This window comes from Numida meleagris, chromosome 3, assembly GCF_002078875.1.
Source record: "Numida meleagris isolate 19003 breed g44 Domestic line chromosome 3, NumMel1.0, whole genome shotgun sequence".
Lineage (NCBI taxonomy): Eukaryota > Metazoa > Chordata > Aves > Galliformes > Numididae > Numida > Numida meleagris.
Window position 1 is genome coordinate 46,517,795 of NC_034411.1, and position 18,124 is coordinate 46,535,918.

Genomic DNA, 18,124 nt, shown 5'->3' on the forward strand with positions numbered 1-18,124 from the left:
TCTACTTCTGAAAGGATTTCTGTCATGTATGTGTACGTACGTGCATATACAACTGAAACCAGAAAAGAAACACTAGAGGTAGTGCCAAACTGTAGATGGTCTCTGGCATTTGCTTGCTGCTGTCCAAGTTTTGACAGAGTTCTCGTGCCAATGCTTCCTTCTGCAGAGGGAAATATTCTTTCCCTTATGCATCTGTCAGACGGGAGATACTCATGAGACTTTTTGCTGTGATCTCATTTTTCTGATTATTTATAATTCATAAATGATGTCATGAAATGCAACCAATTTCTTTTGATGATAGCAATTCATCATTGAGGACCCTGATGTGCACTTGCATTCAGGAGGCTGATGTTACAGGAAACCTTTCACGTACTTGAGACATTGGCGTGTTTTCAACAAAAGCACTTCCTATCTTCATACATTGATTATTCATAGGGCTGCATGCAGTAATATTGCTTTTGAGTGTCTGGAGTGTGCACTGCATTTAATAAATCTTTTTCAAGACCTCTGCAGTGATATAGGAGGTACCGCCTAATAGTGAAGTAGCTTACAAGACCAAACACAATAGATCTCATTGATGTTCATTTGAAGAAATGCAGAGGAAACTTTAATCCCTCAATAGGAACAAAAGGTGACTTGAGTTTAAGTCTCAAGAACAACAGTTCAGCATCCAACTTGTAAGTAGTATTATCATCCCAGTTGGAAACCAGAATCTGATGGTCTGTTAGCACTGCCAGTATGTCAGAGTGAAAATACAGACTACACAAACGCAGGCACGTCTGTTGCTGGCAAACAAAGAAAAGGGAAGAATTTCTCTCTTGTGAGTGAGGAGGTAGATGATTTCTATTGTACAGTGCAGGGAAATGGTGCAAGATGTTGTGGGTGTACAGGGTTTCTAGTGCTGATAGAATATTTGTGTACTTTTATGAAATTGAGTAATAATCCATTTAATATGCAGAGATATTTTATGTGTTTTGTGTCAGCCTGGAGGAATTGCTTTGTTAGTATGCATATAAAAATGCTTTCATTCATACTTTGTTCCTCCTCTGCCTTTCTCTTTGAGTATTTTCTGATATAAATTATCAGCAGAAGTTATACCGGTTGCTACCTATAAAGAGGAGACATAAATTTGACCGTCTGTCAATGTTTCCACTGTAATCTTATTTGAGGTCTACATAATTAAGTAGTAAAACTTGTCCAAAGCTATGCTGTTATGTAAAGCATTGCGCAGTTTCCCATTTTGAAAGTATTTAGAATTAACATTAATGACACCAATCTCCTTTGCTTCTTCAAGTAAGGTGAAACTTCAATGTAGATGGAGGATGAAATGTAACTTCTGCTTTTAAAATAGGTACATAAAACAGTTTCATTTGAAATGGAACTTATTTTTATTATATATTGCTCCATCTTAAAGGTTGACTTTAGAGAGTACACTTTCTTACAGTACCTTTGAAATAGACTAACTGCTGTGCATTGTTTGGCATTGTACGATGACGTTTTGCTGTAGGGGTTTGTCTTTTTTTCTTCGCAGACAGTGTAAAATACTGTTGCATTTTTTGATGGATTTCTTAGTGTCAGTCTTTGTCTGGGCAACAGCTTTGTACATGTTAGGATAAACATTCTGGTTTATTCAAAAGTTTCTTATAACCTGTTGTGCAGCAGCCACTTGCAGAGATTGTGGGGGATTAAAAAAAAAAAAAAAGAGAAAGAAAAAAAGAACAAATAGAGAAGGGTTATTTCTCTTCCTGTCTCTCTCCCACCTTACCCTCCCCACCTTATTTCTCAACAAATGGCAGAAATTCTGTCATTATTTCTTTTGAAACCTATGTCTAAAGTACAATGGTTGGTGAAAACTTTTTCTTCGAAGCAAAAATTTAGTTAAAAATAATTAGTGATAATAATTAACTGCTGTTCAGACAGTAGGACAAGTTTGCTCCTCTTATATCCATGACAAATGATTGGCCTTTTTTCACAATCCCTTGGAATCGCTGTGGTAGTAATGGATGCCAACAAATTTTCCAAAAAAAAGGAGGCTGGAGGAATGAGGCTGCTGGTTTCCCAGTTTCCTGCAAATATTATAGAATCATAGAATCATAGAATTAGCTAGGTTGGAAAAGACCTACAAGATCACCCAGTCCAACCATCCACCTACCACCAACATAACCCCACTAAACCAGGTCTCTCAACGCTATATCTAAACGTTTCTTGAACACCTCCAGGGACGGCGACTCAACCACCTCCCTGGGCAGCCTGTTCCAGCGTCTGACCACTCTTTCAGAAAAGTAGTATTTCCTAATGGCCAGCCTAAATCTCCCCTGGCGCAACTTGAAGCCATTCCCCCTCATCCTGTCACTAGTTACAAGAGAGAAGAGGCTGACCCCCAGCTCACTACAACCTCCCTTCAGGTAGTTATAGAGAGCGATGAGGTCTCCCCTGAGCCTCCTCTTCTCCAGACTGAACAATCCCAGCTCCCTCAGCCGCTCCTCATAAGGCCTGTGCTCCAGACCCCTCACCAGCTTCGTCGCCCTCCTCTGAACACGCTCCAGGGCCTCAATGTCTTTTTTACAGTGAGGGGCCCAAAACTGGACACAGTACTCGAGGTGGGGCCTCACTAGGGCTGAGTACAGAGGGAGAATGACTTCCCTACTCCTGCTGGCAACACTATTTCTGATACAAGCCAGGATGCCATTGGCCTTCTTGGCCACCTGGGCACACTGCTGGCTCATGCTCAGCCGAGCGTCGACTAATACCCCTAGGTCCGTTTCCTCCATACAACTTTCCAGCCACTCTGCCCCAAGCCTGTAGCACTGCCTGGGGTTGTTGCGGCCAAAGTGCAGGACCCGGCACTTGGTCTTGTTGAACCTCATCCCGTTGGCTTCAGCCCAGAGATCCAGCCTGTCCAGATCTCTCTGTAGGGCCTCTCTACCCCCAGGCAGATCGACACTTCCTGCCAGCTTGGTGTCGTCTGCAAACTTACTGAGGGTGCTCTCAATGCCCTCATCCAGGTCATCAATAAAGATATTGTTTCCACTTGGTGAGGCATTTTTTTTGTGTGTGTGGTTTTCTATTTGTTGTTGTTGTTGTTTTAAAAGATTGTGCAGCCCTTTAAACATCTACGCATGTTTAAAGTCTGCTCACTATTATGAGGCTCTGTTGGGCTTTCTAAAACCTTTGTATCTCATGTCAGACTTCAGATTACTTTTGCCATCCAGTGGCTTGTAAAGGAGAGGCACTTATTGAAGAAGACGGCCCTGTCCTGCTCGAGTGATTGTGTCTGTGTAGCTGGCATAAATTTATTTAACTTTAGTTATGGTTCTGAAAAATGCCTGAATGTAAAAATAAATTACAATGTAATTGTGAAGTGATTGCTACATTACAACCTGTCATCCTTCTAGCATGTTGATATTAGTCAATGACAAAGCAATACCTGAATGCCTAAGAAGTGTGCTTGGAAATGCATTGTTTTTTATACTGCTTGTTTTTAAGTTTGTTGGGCTCTTATAGAAATATATATCACTAGCTTTTATAAGATCACTCATGAAGTCAAGAATCAGATGGGAATTTTCCAGCTGTGGTTCAGTTTTCCTTATCTTGTGGGTTGGTGCTTAGGTGTGCCTTCTCTGAAATGAGGAGAACATCAATACCAAATAACCTTCTCTTTCATCAGAAGGGTACTGCTGCCCATCAGGTGCCAAATGTACTTGGATAGTGATTACTGTAGGACTCTCATATTCTCATTGAGTATATTGGTATTTTATAATTAAGCAGGATTAAGGCACAGTGAATCCCGATGGGTAGAAATTTATTTTATGGCCTCAAGTTGCGCCAGAGGAGATTTAGGCTGGACATTAGGAAGTACTACTTTTCTGAAAGAGTGGTCAGGCGCTGGAATGGGCTGCCCAGGGAGGTGGTTGAGTCACCATCCCTGGAGGTGTTCAAGAAACATTTAGATAGAGTGTTGAGGAACATGGTTTAGTGGGGTTACTGGTGGTAGGTGGATGGTAGAACTGGATGATCTTGTAGGTCTTTTCCAACCTAGCTAATTCTATGATTCTATGATTTTATGAATTATGTAACAGCTGCTTGTGTGTATGTTTGTGTCTTACAAAAAATAAAAAAGCAGAGAAAATATTTGTGGGCTGCAATTGAATTGATCTAAATCTGATCTAAAATGGAGTGTTTAGTCACCTTTTAAAAACAAACATATGTTAACATTGCAAGTGATAGTTAATAATTTTAATATGAACTATGTACTCTCCAGGAAAAATTCAAAGCAGAAGTTTTATGCTCTTCTGCCTTTCAAACCTAGTCCAGACTTTCCTTTAGATTTTAAATCAAAAACAAAACAAAACAAAAAAAAACCACCAAACCCCAAACCTGTAGTCTTTCAAGGTTGTTGAAACAGGGTGGCTGCCATGTTTCTATAGAAAAGGTTGCTGGGATTAATTTTGCTTCATGAAAAGCACATTGTAGTCCTGTGATGTAAAACTGAATATGTACTTAGAAGCAACCTGACATCTGAGAATTGGTTTCACTGCTTGCAGTACAATTACTGCTGTTGTGTAAAAGTAAATACTATTTCTGACCACACAAAGAGTAGAAAGCTTCAAGAGCTTCTTTTGAAGGAAGCTGTTCTGTCAGACTCTGTGCTCTGACTCAGGCATTTTGCTCTCTGTGGGGTGCAGCCTCTATGAATTCCTATATTAAATCCTGATTAGGTATGTTAAGTGGATATTTTTGTAAAAGCACCATTAAAAAGATTATTTTTTTTTCCTGTGCACAGCAACTTAAAACAAGCCTGTTTTCATCTATTTTTGTGTAGTTTTATTTGAGCCGTTAAATTTAATGATGGTTCTGCCCTTTTTAGCTGCTGTCTTTAAGTGGCTTCAGACCAGAATAAGCTGAGTTAGTTTAGAAGCAGACTTGATGAGCAAATGAAACATTGTATCATAGCAAGTATCTTTAATTTTTATGATACTTTTGCTTGCTTTTCCCATTACAAAACTAGAGCATATTATTATGAAAGAAAACCAGATTACAGAATTTATAAATGCACAGTATCAGTATCATCGTTGATAAGAGTAAGCTCAATCATGGAAAGAGGAAGCCTCTCTTGGTACAGAGAAGTGTAAAGTTTGAATTGAATATTCAAAAATGGCTTTCATGAAATAGCAAAAAAGGGAAAAAACAAACCAGCAAAATATGCCAAAAGTGTTTAGCAAACCAGTCAAAATAAGTTTCCAGTAATCTTTCAGGAAAAATCTGGAGAGGATATCATTCTGAGAATTTGAAAAGATTGTTTAGCTGCGAATTCTTGTGTATGTGGAGATCTTTGCCTTTTCAGGTTAATTTTGTGTAAAAAACAATAACCATAGAACAGTAATCATAACATTTTCTAAAATCTGTCTTGAAGACAATGTCTTTGGCAACAGCTCAGGGTTTTAGAGTGCATTTTCCAACACAGTTGTAAATTACATGGTTACAAGCATCCCACACTTTCCAGTACCAAACTTTTCAGGGTAGCCAAGGCTTGGTTATCAGTGACCTAGAAACATGAATAATAAACTTTTCCCTCAGTGGGCTAGGAAATAAAACCTCCTGTTACATAACATTGTTGGTGCTGGAAGACAATGAACATCATTATGCCTTATGCTTTGTAACCTTTGCTCAATTAAGCAGTGTCTTCCTTCATCCCTTGTTGGATTTAGCTCCTCTAGCATCTCTAGGGAATGCAGGACTTGAAGCAGCTCTCCTTTCTCAAAAGGCTAGAGAGGTTCTTGTTAATGATTGAGAAATAATTAACTGTGTGAAAATCAGTTTTTATTTCATTTTGTTTCTTAAGAAAAAGTGTAGCCTTGTACACTTTAAGTCAACAAATGCTTTTAAATGTCCTTTTTAATGCAATCTATATTAAAATAAAGCTTAGCTCTGCCATTATGATGTAGTGTCAGATTCTCTTCTGTACCCAAAGGAGTCTGTTCAAAGTCTCTGCAAGGTTATTTTATGTGAAAACTTTCCAAAAGGGCTTCAAAATGTCATTTTATTCTTTTAAAATGCTGTTAAAGGAAAATGAAGAAAATAGCCTTACAGTTGTTGAACTACTTTTAACAACATCAGAAGGAAATCAGTTACCCTTTCTTAACTAAGGCATTAGCATGTAAATACGTAGATACTGTTTGATATTGTCAATTTATTAGTTTTTAAAAAGTAGCATTTCTGAAAGTTGGAACAATAGATGATAAAGCACAGTTTCTATCCTCTGTCTTTTTGGAACTAAGCTCTTCTACTGTAGAACACTTTAAGAAGTAGTTATAGATGCTTATTTTAAGTAATGCCTGTCTATAACTGTACACGGAGCAGGATGATTTTTTCCTTGAATAGCCGTGAACACATCCTCTCATCCATTAACTGGTGTGGGAAGGGAAAGAGAGATTAATAGTCTCAGTGAAGAAGTGCCCCTATTTCTGGCCTGAAGTATCATTTTTGAGAAATCCAGGGGAAAGTCTAAAACAAGCTAACATTTTTTGGCCTTCTGGTAGAAGATTGCCCGTGTGCATAGTCTAATTTTCTCTTTTGCCCAAATCTGTGCTTTTACATTCCTGTTGATTTTGTTTTGCTGCATATGCAGGCACCCCCATAGTTGCAGATCTGTTTTGCTACTCCATATCGTCACAACAGCAATAGTGACAGCGCATGGTGAATAGGAAACAGAAACAATTCAGGAAAATGCAGTCTTCGCCAGTTGTCTTTGGCCATTTCTAAGAAGCTTTTTGCAAGTGCTGTGGGACGTACTTCCAAACCTCAAAATTTAATTTCAGATTCTTCCATTTGAAAAAGTGAGTCTGAAATAATCAAGATATGTTTATTACAGATCATCTTGAGTGAGATCACACGGCATGTGTGGGACTTCCAGTGGAATCAGGCCCAGCCAGCATGAGTTCATGAAAGGCAGCCCGTGGCTTGGACAGTTACACTCTTTGCTGAGTAGAGAACTGGCTGGAGGGCCAGGCCCAGAGTGTGGAGGTGAATGGAGTTAAATCCAGCTGGTGACCAGTCACAAGTGGTGTTCCCCAGGGGTTGGTTCTGGGGCCTGTCCTCGTCAGTACCTTTATTAATGACCTGGATGAGGGCATTGAGTGCACCCTCAGTAAGTTTGCAGATGACACCAAGTTGGGAGGAAGTGTCGATCTGACAGGAAGTAAAAAGGCCCTACAGAGGGATCTGGACAGGCTCTTTTTCCACTGTGATCCTTGCTTTCCTTTCCTTATTCTGATGTTGGTCGCTGTTGTCACTGATTATCCGAACACATGTACTGCACAAGTCTCTTATGTGTTCTCCAGGTATTAATTGTCATATACTATGCACCATTTTTATCTTACCCAGTTTCTCTTGCCACATAGATTGAGTATGAAGTAATGACAGGTAGATGCATGGTAAGATGCACCATTTCAAAAAGTGTTCTTTATTTGAGTGCGTTTTCTGTCAGCTGGAGCAGATGCATTATAAAATTTACGTTCGCATGGGGATGTGTCCAGAGATCAAAATACATACTGCTGAAAATTTGTGCATGTGTGTTATATTAAATACTGTCTGTCACGAAGGAGCGGCTTTTAAGCATGCTACATTTATTTTGTCTTTCTTGTTGATTCTTTAACAATGCAGACAGCTGGCAAAGACTCTGTCACAACCTTGATCTCTGTGTGATCTTTATAAACAACCTTGTCTCCAAGTTCTCTCAATTATCGTACTTATTTTGTATATCCTGCCATATGCCATGGATGATTTTTCTGTTTCATTTTAGTGTATAAAAGTAACAGAAGCTTTGCAAGCACCTGGTGCAGAGTAAGGATGACTAAGTAATTAAATGGTACAGGAGCTGCTGATTGGCACATGAAGCTATAGTGCAATGAACAGACACAAGCCACAATAACATGCATCTTTACTTCCTTGAAGGAGTGCATAATGAGACCTGATTTAAATATGTTCTGTTTTTTAAGAAATATCCCATGTGTTTTCTTTGAAATTAGCTTTGCCTTCATCTGTTGGAACTGTTAAGCTGGTCTGCTCCTTGAATTGTTCTGTATTAGTGGGTGCCATACAAAACAGGAAAAAAGGCTGTAAATCAACCATGTGTAATTATCGAAGCTCAATTAATATGCTTGAAATATAACTTTAAGCACGACTGAAGGCAATATGTGCTTACAGGGTACACTAAATTGTGTAAAAAAATCGTGAATAGCAAAACTTTTGCTAGCACTGTAATTTCTTAAATGTGGAAATGGCTTCTGCTACGAAGGATTCCTTACGGACTTCTTAGCAGGCCGTGGTTTTAGGCAAGTTCTTATCTGTAAATTGAGGCAGTTAAGTTGGAAAATGTTAGCTTGTAGGAAGAATTTATTTTTATATTTGAAATAATAAGCATCTATATAATTGAGAGGGCAAACAGATTAGATTATCTTGATATAACAGAGAAAATGACATATATTTCCAAAGTTACAATGCGAAAAGCATATATTACACAGTTACTGAAAGAGGAACAAATCAAAATGGAGAGTAAGTCAATGACTAATAATTGTTACAAATCAGGTGTGTAACGCTACTTTGATCCCTCAGTGGTAAAAAGGAATCAGTGGTAGATGGCAGAATCATGTGTAGTGATTTTTAGGGTTATTCTGTCTGTCAGCCTGAAGGATCTCCTTTTGCCATACTTTCGTTTGTTATTTAATGTCTACCAAAAATTTGGTATTAATTTTTGACCTATTTTTGTCCATGTAAAGTACAGCTAGCTCCAGCGAGTTTCTCCTTCTACTGAAACGTGTGCAATACTCAAAGCAATACAAGTGCTCTATTTTAGTGCTTCAAGCCAAATAAGGGGGAATGATAGGACACAGTCATATACTTCTCTGCTGGGAGAGTTGCATCCATTCTGAGTAGCCATTGGGGAGGTATCTTTGCAAAACTAAATAAGACATAAAAATACACAGTCGCACTTCTTATTTTATAAAAACCTTTAATACAATAATAAAATTCAGTATTGCAGCCTTTATGTTGCTGGCTTTTTTGTGACATATTTTTACTCTGCAGTATTCTTGTCGATCTGATTTCTCAAGTGAAACTTTTCTTCAGTCCAGTCAAGTCAGGTTATATTTGAGCTAAAGATTAGATTTATAAGTGGATTTCTTTTTTGTTCTGTTGCAGAGATGTTTGTCTGGAAGGACAAGAGGGTAATGTTGATATATCTGGTTATTCTTGCGTCATGAACTCTCATTGTTGTTCTTGTTTACTTGCTGAAAGAGAGACTGGGAAATAAATTGGGTGTTGCTGAAGAAATGAGGAAAAAAGCAATGCAAGTCTGAGTAGCTGTTCTGAAGCTACTTTTTACATCTGTAGCATAAAAAGCATATAAACTTCAATGTAAGAAATCTGTGGTGGGCTCATGATGCTCTTTACTAACAAATCAATATTAAAATTTCAAATGCAAAGTTTCTTTCACATTAAAATATTTCATTGCCAAGATTTATTAATGATAAGGAATGACATGGATGATTTTGTAGTGGTGAGCTACATGGGCCAAAGTCTGTAGGCTGTTCATTGTTATGATAATCTTAAAATCCTTGTGTCAATCTCAATTTGAACAACTTCAACAACTGGCAGTGGTGATGGAAGGAGAGGGAGCAGAGAATTAAATCCAAGGTCTCTGAGGTCAAACTTGATTGAAGCTTTATTGAAGGTGATCAGGAGAAATTGATGAACACACTGTGTTAAGTAGGCAAGACAGCAAAAGAGATCCATCTCCAGATTATTTCTAACTTTGCTGAAATTTCTGATTAGCCCAAAATCTCACATAGCCTTGTTGTTGTTGTTGTTGTTGTTTTTGTTTGTTTTCTTTTTATGTTTTGGAAGTATTTGGAAAATGACATGGAAAAAAAGCTAAGAGTAATTTGAAGTAGAAATATTTCCTTGTTCATACTGAAGAAATTGTGCCTCTTTTTCTGGCAAAATCTTTGATATTAAAAATTAAGATAGCATTTTAATTATGCATCCACACAGGTTCTAATAACCAAAAGCATTTTAAAGGGGTAGTTTTTGAATGCAAATCTCCAAGGAGCCTTAATTGTACAATAGTGGTATTAGCTTCCTGTCTTCCCTCTTTCCTGAAATAGATTTCTGCATGTAGAATGTTTTCAATTGTAAAATATGGATGATTTCAAAGAGTTTTATTCCAGTGTGTGTTGAAGGACTTCTTCAGGAATGTTGCTTTTGTGATACATCAACTTGTCAAGAAAATTTTTAAGACAGTAGGGCTTGGTGTGTAAATAACAGGTTTTTTTCTTTATTAAACATAGTATGTACTAAATCTCACAAAGAAATTGGGCTTATTTTGCTGATTGCTATTATTGCTATATGGGCAGGGTTAATGTAGTTCTGAAGACATTTTTGTTATGAAAACAATGGCTACTAGTAACCAATGGTAGGAGTTTGTAATGGAGACTGAAATATTTTCATTATTTTGGAAATCATATAATTTCTACAAATGTAATGGAAGATGGCATATATTCATTGCTTAAATTTTGTTTTTTTTTTTTTTTAAATTTGGAGCAGAAGTAAAGTGAAAAAGAGTGGAAGAATTTGGGGAGATGAGGAGGAAAAAGGAATTGAGGCAGATGGGGTGTTGGCAGAGAATAACATCTTGCCACCTGCAGAGCCAAAGTCAAGTGGCTGGTATTTTTGTATTTCTGGCATAAAAAACTTTTTGATGAGAAGGATAAGGTAGCACTTGCAATATTTTCAGTGTAAATGTTTTCTCTGCTGGAAGAATGAACATGGTGGTCAAGGTAGAAGCTGAACAATTGGTGGTAGAGCTTAGAAAAGCCTAAGGAATTTGTGCAAAGTATAAGGATTTTCAAGTTATAAAAGCAGTTTAGAGAACTGGGGCAAAATTATGTTTACAGAAACAGAGCTTCAGAGAGCAGGCAGCCCTGGTTCACAGTTAGTGAAGCTGTTCAGGTTTGAACCACAGGACCCACAAGTTCTTTCAGGCACTTCAGGAAGTCTGTAGTCCAACTTTCTCCTCAAAGCTATGGTCAACAAGCTACTCCACTCAATCAGATCAAACCAGCAAGGAAACCAGACGTAGAAAACAAGTCCTTTCCAAAGCCGCCTCTTCCGCAGGCTTAACAAGCCCAGCTCTCACAGCCCCTCCCTGCAAGACAAATGCTTGGCAAAACGTGATAGGAAGATCTGGAAGGCAATAATTTGTTTCCATATGTTTAGTGGTAGAATTTCTAAATAGAAGTTAAAAAAAAATCACTATTTTTGTTCTGTACTGAAAGGTCATTGACATATGGTGGCTTAAAAGAATGGGAAGGGTAATCTTATTGTTATTACTGTATTATCATGTAATATTAGTTTTGTTGCGTTTTCATATTTAAAATTATTTTGTTGCTCAGTATTTAGTTGATGTAGAATCAGAGAGAAAATACTTTATTATGAAAAAATGTTTTACTTTGCCCTGTGAATGTTTTTGTTTCACAGTGTCATTAGTGAAATTATATGTATCTGAGGCAGTGCTGGAAAAAAATGAAAGAGCAACAGCAGGAGAGCAGCAGCGTTTCTTTGTTTCACTTCAGCTAAATGGTTTTGTCTATGTGCAAATAAGAAATCAGAACATAACCTGAGAGGAATTCTGAGAAGGATTATTTGTCTTTCATAATCTAATACTTTTGAGATAACTTCTTCAAGACTTAGTATGGTTTGGAATGGATGAAATCTTAAGACAAAGCCTCTAACCCTCAGTTTTAGGATAGGCTTCTTATTAAGGCTTGTTTAAGTTTAGAAGCCTGACTTCCAGGAGCAGATGGATGATAGCCTTTGTTGCTGGTATTGTTGGATCCATGCAGAGCTTTTTATTCCTCTAGACGTTTGCTTTTTAATGAAAACGTTAGATTTGATGTTCTGTTGTCCCCCTGAAGTTTTGAACAATGATTCTGAGAATCTTCACCTCAAAGGAATCCTTTACTTTTTGAACAACAACCAAAAAAATCAGTTATGTGAGAAAAACTTGTGCAAAGAATCTGCAGAAAAATAATTTAGTTTATTTATAATTTATTTTCTGTTGTCTGAAGCATTTGTCTTGTTATGAACACTGGCTAACTGCTTTTCTTAGCTGAAGAGAGGACTGAACAGATTGTGTCAGCAAAATAAGCATTGCCTTCCTAATAAGATATTTAAAAAATATTGGAAGATATTAAGCAGAACATCAAAGTAATATTTAAATAATATTCCTTTTTTGACTGGTAGAAAGTAGTACAAATAAATAATACAAAGCAATTTCTTTATAGTTGAGATTGATTTATACTTAAAAAAAATGAGTGGAGGAAAATGCTTTATAGGAAATATAACTGACTACTGATTTGTAAAAGCATGGTTACACTTAACCCTTTAAAAAGGTCGTAATCACTAGAGAACAAAACTTCATGAAATTAATTTCCATTGTCATGGAAGCATTGTAAAGAAAAATTATTATTTTTTTTCCCTGTGTATAAGTTTAAATTGTTTCTGCATATAAAGATTAAAGTATTTTTAGCTAATTTGAGAAGTATGTTTTCAGAATACATTCTCATAATAAAGCTTGTGGTTACATATTGTTCAAGTTTTAAGAATGTTGTTAATGGGATACAGAAATAGGAGTGTTTTCTGAGGAAGTAGTTTTGCAGTTCTTTTTAGAAGTTGTGAAACTATCATCTGACCTTTCAGTAGATATAAATTTTTTGTATTCAACAAAAAAAGAAAAAAATATTTTGTAGCAATCTACTATATATTAGCATTCTTATTAATATCAATAAAACCTTTAATTAGTTTTGCTTAAAGTTCAGTGTAATAATTTCAGTTCCTGTTGTATAAGTGTTTTAAAAACCTACCATTATCATCTTTCTTGTATTCACTTATTCAAGTTAATTCTGTAATAATAACCTTTCTAACCTTAATTCATTTCTTGTCATTTCTCTTTCATAAAATTTACATTTTATCTTGCAGTCTGAATTGCTACACAAGTCCACTCAGTTGTGAAAACAGGGAAAATGGTATAGTATCTGTTGTTTATAAGATCAAGTTAAAATGACATTCTTCTTTCTCTTTGCAACAGACACTGCGACGTGAACTGAAGGATAAAGAGCAAACCATTCTCAGTGCTGTGGACCAGGCAAGAATTTTCCTTGCAGACCAACCAATTGAGGGGCCTGAGGAACCAAGAAGGAGCTTACATTCAAAAACAGGTCAGAAAACACCATCTTCCTGTTCAGAATAGTCAAAAGGAAAGAAAAAAGATGTACTTGTTCCTAGTGTGTATTTTATATCATGGTTACTTGATTAGACTTCAGAATTTTCCAAACCACTTTCTAATTACTTTTTTTTTTCCAGTGATTTAGCTTTCAATTATTACTAAACTACTTTGGTTGGAAGTATTCAAGTTTTTAATGGAAGAATAAAAATTTTTCCATTTTCTTCTCTGTTTTTTGATTTAAAACACATCATTAGTTCTATTCATTTCTTTTCTCTTAATACATTAACAAATACACCTTGAATATAGTCAGAGGAGCAAATAAAAGATGCACATTTTTACATTTCAATTACAACATTTTATGCCACAAATAGAAATGAATGTATCCTGTGATGTATCTCATCAGAAGTAAAACAAGTTAGCTTTAGGTTTAGGAAGGCAATCGTTACAGAGTCATAAAGATTCAAATCTTTTGATGAATTATTGCTAAGGAACGAAACACAACTCTCCTAGAAATGATATTTACTTAATATTTGTCAAGATATTTGTCTCTATCAGAGACCATCAAGAAGGTAATAGTTTTTCCCTATTAGGCCCATAATCCCCAAATTATGAAAAATGTACAAAGTACCTCTGTAATTATAGAGAAAATATGTTACAATCAAAGTATAATTAAGTCAGAAATGTTTTTCAGATGTAAGCTACTTTATAATAAAATCTTATTTCTTTTTCTTACTTAAGAATTCATCTTGGAAAAAGCTATTAGTCATTTACAAAAATATCAGTTGCAGTAAGATGTGAATAATTTATTCTTCTGTATAATTTACAAAAGTATAGCTACTTCTATTGCTATGGCTTTGTAGCTTCTGTCAGGAGTTGAGTTTTCTTCCAATAAGTCATTGAATCTCCACAGCAAACTTTTCAGGTTTGTTCATTGGAAACAACTAATCTTTCTTTCATCAGTAGTGTAACTTCTGTGCAAAATTTCATGTGATTTCCTATTCCCTAATTCAGCTTTGTGCTAAAGTTTGAATATTGGTGATTAAAGCCATTTTTCCTGAGATTTAAGTTAGCTTCTGTGCTGTGACCTACTCATGGTTTTTGAAATCCTGACTCTTGAAAGCATTCTACTTGTCCTGCTAAGTTTACTCACAATCTTGTTTGATATATTGCATCTCTAATGTTTTATTTGTTTTAAACCACAATAAACTTCAGAGTTGAAAAACAGGAAAAGCTCACTTTATATTTGCTCATTCTGTTGAGAAAGTTTGAGATCACAGACTTCGGTCTCAAAAGCCATTGAATTACCTAGCAGAAATGATGCCAATGCACTATACGTTACCAATGTCAAATGTTCTTTCTCTAGCACAGGCTGATATCAGTGGTCTAATCAGTGCTGAACAAAAGTACAAAAGCAAACTTCAGATGATATGCATCATTTAAAGTCATTTTAAAACTATTACTGTTATTATTACTTTAGGCTCCTGTGAGCTACAGATGGCAGTGATAACAGAATAGCAGGGAAGTTGATGGCTGTGGTAAACTGCATAACAGTAATGACCAACCAAGCAGATGGTCTGCAAATTATGTGTGTGTCTGTTGTCTACACATCATATCTGAAATCAAATACTCAGGTTGAGAAGTTTCATAGGTGTGGTTTGAACTTACTTTCCTTGTCCTTCCTCAAGCTCAGTAATTCCACACGTGTTCTTTTTTTGAGTGTATAGTAGGCCAGTCTTGGCTACCAGCTTAGTATCCACCCCACTGCTCACTCACTCCCACGCCTCAACTGGGTGAGGGCAGAAAACAGGGAGAACACAGGTGAGAAAGCTTGTGGGTCAAGATTGAGATCAATCCATTAAAAGCTACTGCTATGGCTAAAACAGACTTGGTAAAAATAAACCATTTATAGCCACTTAAATATTTAATTAGTCAGTAGTGGAAATAGACAAACATTAAAAGAAGACCTTTCCTTTCCCCTTTCCTATTCTCAGCTTGACTCCTTCTTTCCCAGCTCCTGGACACAGAAACCACATTCAGAGCAGTGTTTCTGTAGATTAATAGACTTTCAGGCCAAAATGTATCTTTGAATCTTCTGCTCTCATCTGTTCATCTCTGATCAAAAGGTGTTAAATTTCACCCAGGACTGAGTGTAGTACTTTTTTTTTTTTTCCTGACAAATTATATCACCAGTCTCCAGAAAGCTTCTCCACTGAACTTGAACGCATCCAGACATGTGCAGTATTTCTTCTGAGATGATTTTTAGTGAGGGATTTGAGTGCAGGCTTGTTTGCTTTTAAAATGTTTAATGTTTTATTTTCTGTCAGCCTCTCAGTCATTGTGTTCTCTGCAGTACATTAAAGTTTGCTCATTAACATCAGTGAAGTACACTTAACATTGCTAAAGGTGAAGAGCATAGTTCTGGATTGTAAGCTATACTATAAATAGCAAAAACAGTAATTTTGGGGGGAAATTATAATAGCATTAATTGGTAGCTTACTATTTCTTGAATTTATCTTTCTTTTTTAACCTAAAGACAGAAGCATTGAGGTGCTGGGTTAGTTAATCCATAGAGGTCATAAAATATCTAGTCCCTCAAGTTACACAAAGGAAAGGACAATGCAAATGACTTGTTGGTCATTGTGTAAGAATTCAGGATACACTGGACTAGTTATCCCAGGATTATTCAGTCTCGTTCTGCAGGTTTTCACAGTAGTGATAAAGTCTTGCCATGTGAGTCTGCTGCGGCATCAGTTCAGATGCTCTTGTACATTATAATAAATTAAGATAATCTGAGTAACCTTTTCATATCCCCTTGAAATGCATAATACAATCAAAATGTAATTGAAAAAAAATACCTTGCGAGAACATCTTTTGCAGATATTCATAATATTTAAAAATAAACTCTATCATATCTTTTCTTCTCAGGTGTCATCTTTGAAGCTTTCTCTATTCCTTTACAAATGCACACTACAAAAGGAAACTGAATCACAATCTAATTCAGTCTTTATATTAATTGTCTGACTTCACCTAATTTGCGCTTGGGCTGTCAGATAAAAAAGTAATTCTACCTCAGCATGAAGTAGTCAACAATATCTGAGAGGGGTATTTTTGAAATAGAAATGACGAAGATAGTTTCAATTAACCAAAGTTTTAAATTCTAAAGTCTCCTAAATTTAAACAGCACGAAAAACCACAGCACACACAGGCTCATTTGCAGTTAGTGACCTTGATTTCAGTTTCGGTGTGACAGAGTGAGAGCCTAGGTTGTTTCCAGGACTTTTTTTTTCCTTGTTCTGATGCTCAAGTGAAAATTTGCTTGTTTGTACAGAGGCTTCTCCAGGGAGATTTGCACAGATGTTTTCATCAACAGAATATTGGATTACTGAGCATTAGAGTTCTGACAGCATATCATGTCCTTTAGGAGAGGATTCTCATTACCTGCTTGTGAATCTTATTGTAATTTATGTGCAACTTCTGCTCTCATTCAAATTTTATATATATAAAGTATGTATTAGTAGCTGTTGTACTGCTCTCCATGGATTGTTGCTTCTGTCCTTGCATGCTTGCTTGTAGGAATTGAAATTGTTCATGGTTCTTGATTGGGAGAAGATTGACAGCAGGGAATTCTCTGAGAGCAGACCTTGACTGATGCACTTACGTGCTGATTCTGAATTGCTTTCTCCAGTCTCTCTCTTTTTACCTCCTAGATCTTTTCATGCCAGGGAAGACATTGTTGTGAGGACAAGGAGTGAGAGATTTAGGAGAAACCTTTTAAAAATTGGTTTTGAACTTGATAAACTAAGATTAAATTACATACACCCATTGTTACATCCCAACAGAGTACTTATTATAGGTTCCTTTGTAACCTGATATAATCTATAACTGTTAATTTCAGCTTTATCACAAGAATGTAAAATCAGGTTATGAGCTAGCCTTGATTGCTTCTCTCTTGTGTTGGCCTTATACTTGCCATGTCAGCATTCAGCTGTACCACACGATATTTGGCAGAATCAAACACAATTTCTCAGCTTCCAGGAAACTTCCTTTGAAGTTCATTTTATCACTTATCATTTTTTATCACCTGTCTTTTATTCTCATTTTGTTTTTCCATATTTCCTTTGGGAGGCAATGTTACAAAAAAAAAAAAAATCAGAATTGATCCTTTCCTTGCCTTTGAGCTTCAGCATCTGAATGGAGCTGATTGATAAAAACCACCAGGCTGCCTGCTGAATTTTATAAGTGGTCGGGATAAGGAGATTAGAAATACTTGGACTTTTCTGCTTTGTTGCCACTTTTCTGTGGTATTATAATTCTTATAATTCTTATAATTATAATTCTAATTATATAATTATTCTTATAATTCTGGGGAATTATAAGAATTGGAATTATAATAAACTTTTTTCACAGTATTAGATCTATGGCAGAGTTAGAGCTGGCTTTTTAGTAAGGTTACTGGCCATGGGTTGCACAAAGGAAGGAAGAAATAGTATTTTCTGCCCCTAGGGTTATACAGATCAATGATACAGGTATTCTGAAATTCCATCCTTAAAATGCCACTGCTGCAATATGAGGGAGTGGAGCTAATTTTTTTATTTTTTTAGTAGATAACACAAATTAACATCTTAGCAGATGAGCAATTCCCACTGCAAGAGAGAATGTTTCCAGAAGTCTGCATTATTGTAATAATTTTGTTGTGGCAGTCAGATTCCTAGCTTTGAAAGCTAGGTCATGTGATAAAAACATCATTTATAATTAAGTATTTTCTGTCTGTTACGTTCCTTTAATTGAAAGCATAGAAAACCCCATAAACCACATCTGTGTTAGAAGAGAAATGTATGGGTG

General features: G+C 36.3%; 1 protein-coding gene across 7 annotated transcripts in view; it reads left to right on the forward strand.

The window, feature by feature from the left end:
- Window positions 1-18,124, forward strand: part of UTRN (utrophin) — a 354,351-nt gene that overhangs the window by 252,845 nt on the left and 83,382 nt on the right. For all 7 annotated transcript variants that reach the window (XM_021391928.1, XM_021391929.1, XM_021391927.1 and 4 more), the window contains one exon: window positions 13,145-13,274. In XM_021391928.1, coding sequence (XP_021247603.1) covers window positions 13,145-13,274 — 130 coding nt within the window. The remainder of the gene's footprint in view (window positions 1-13,144; window positions 13,275-18,124) is intronic.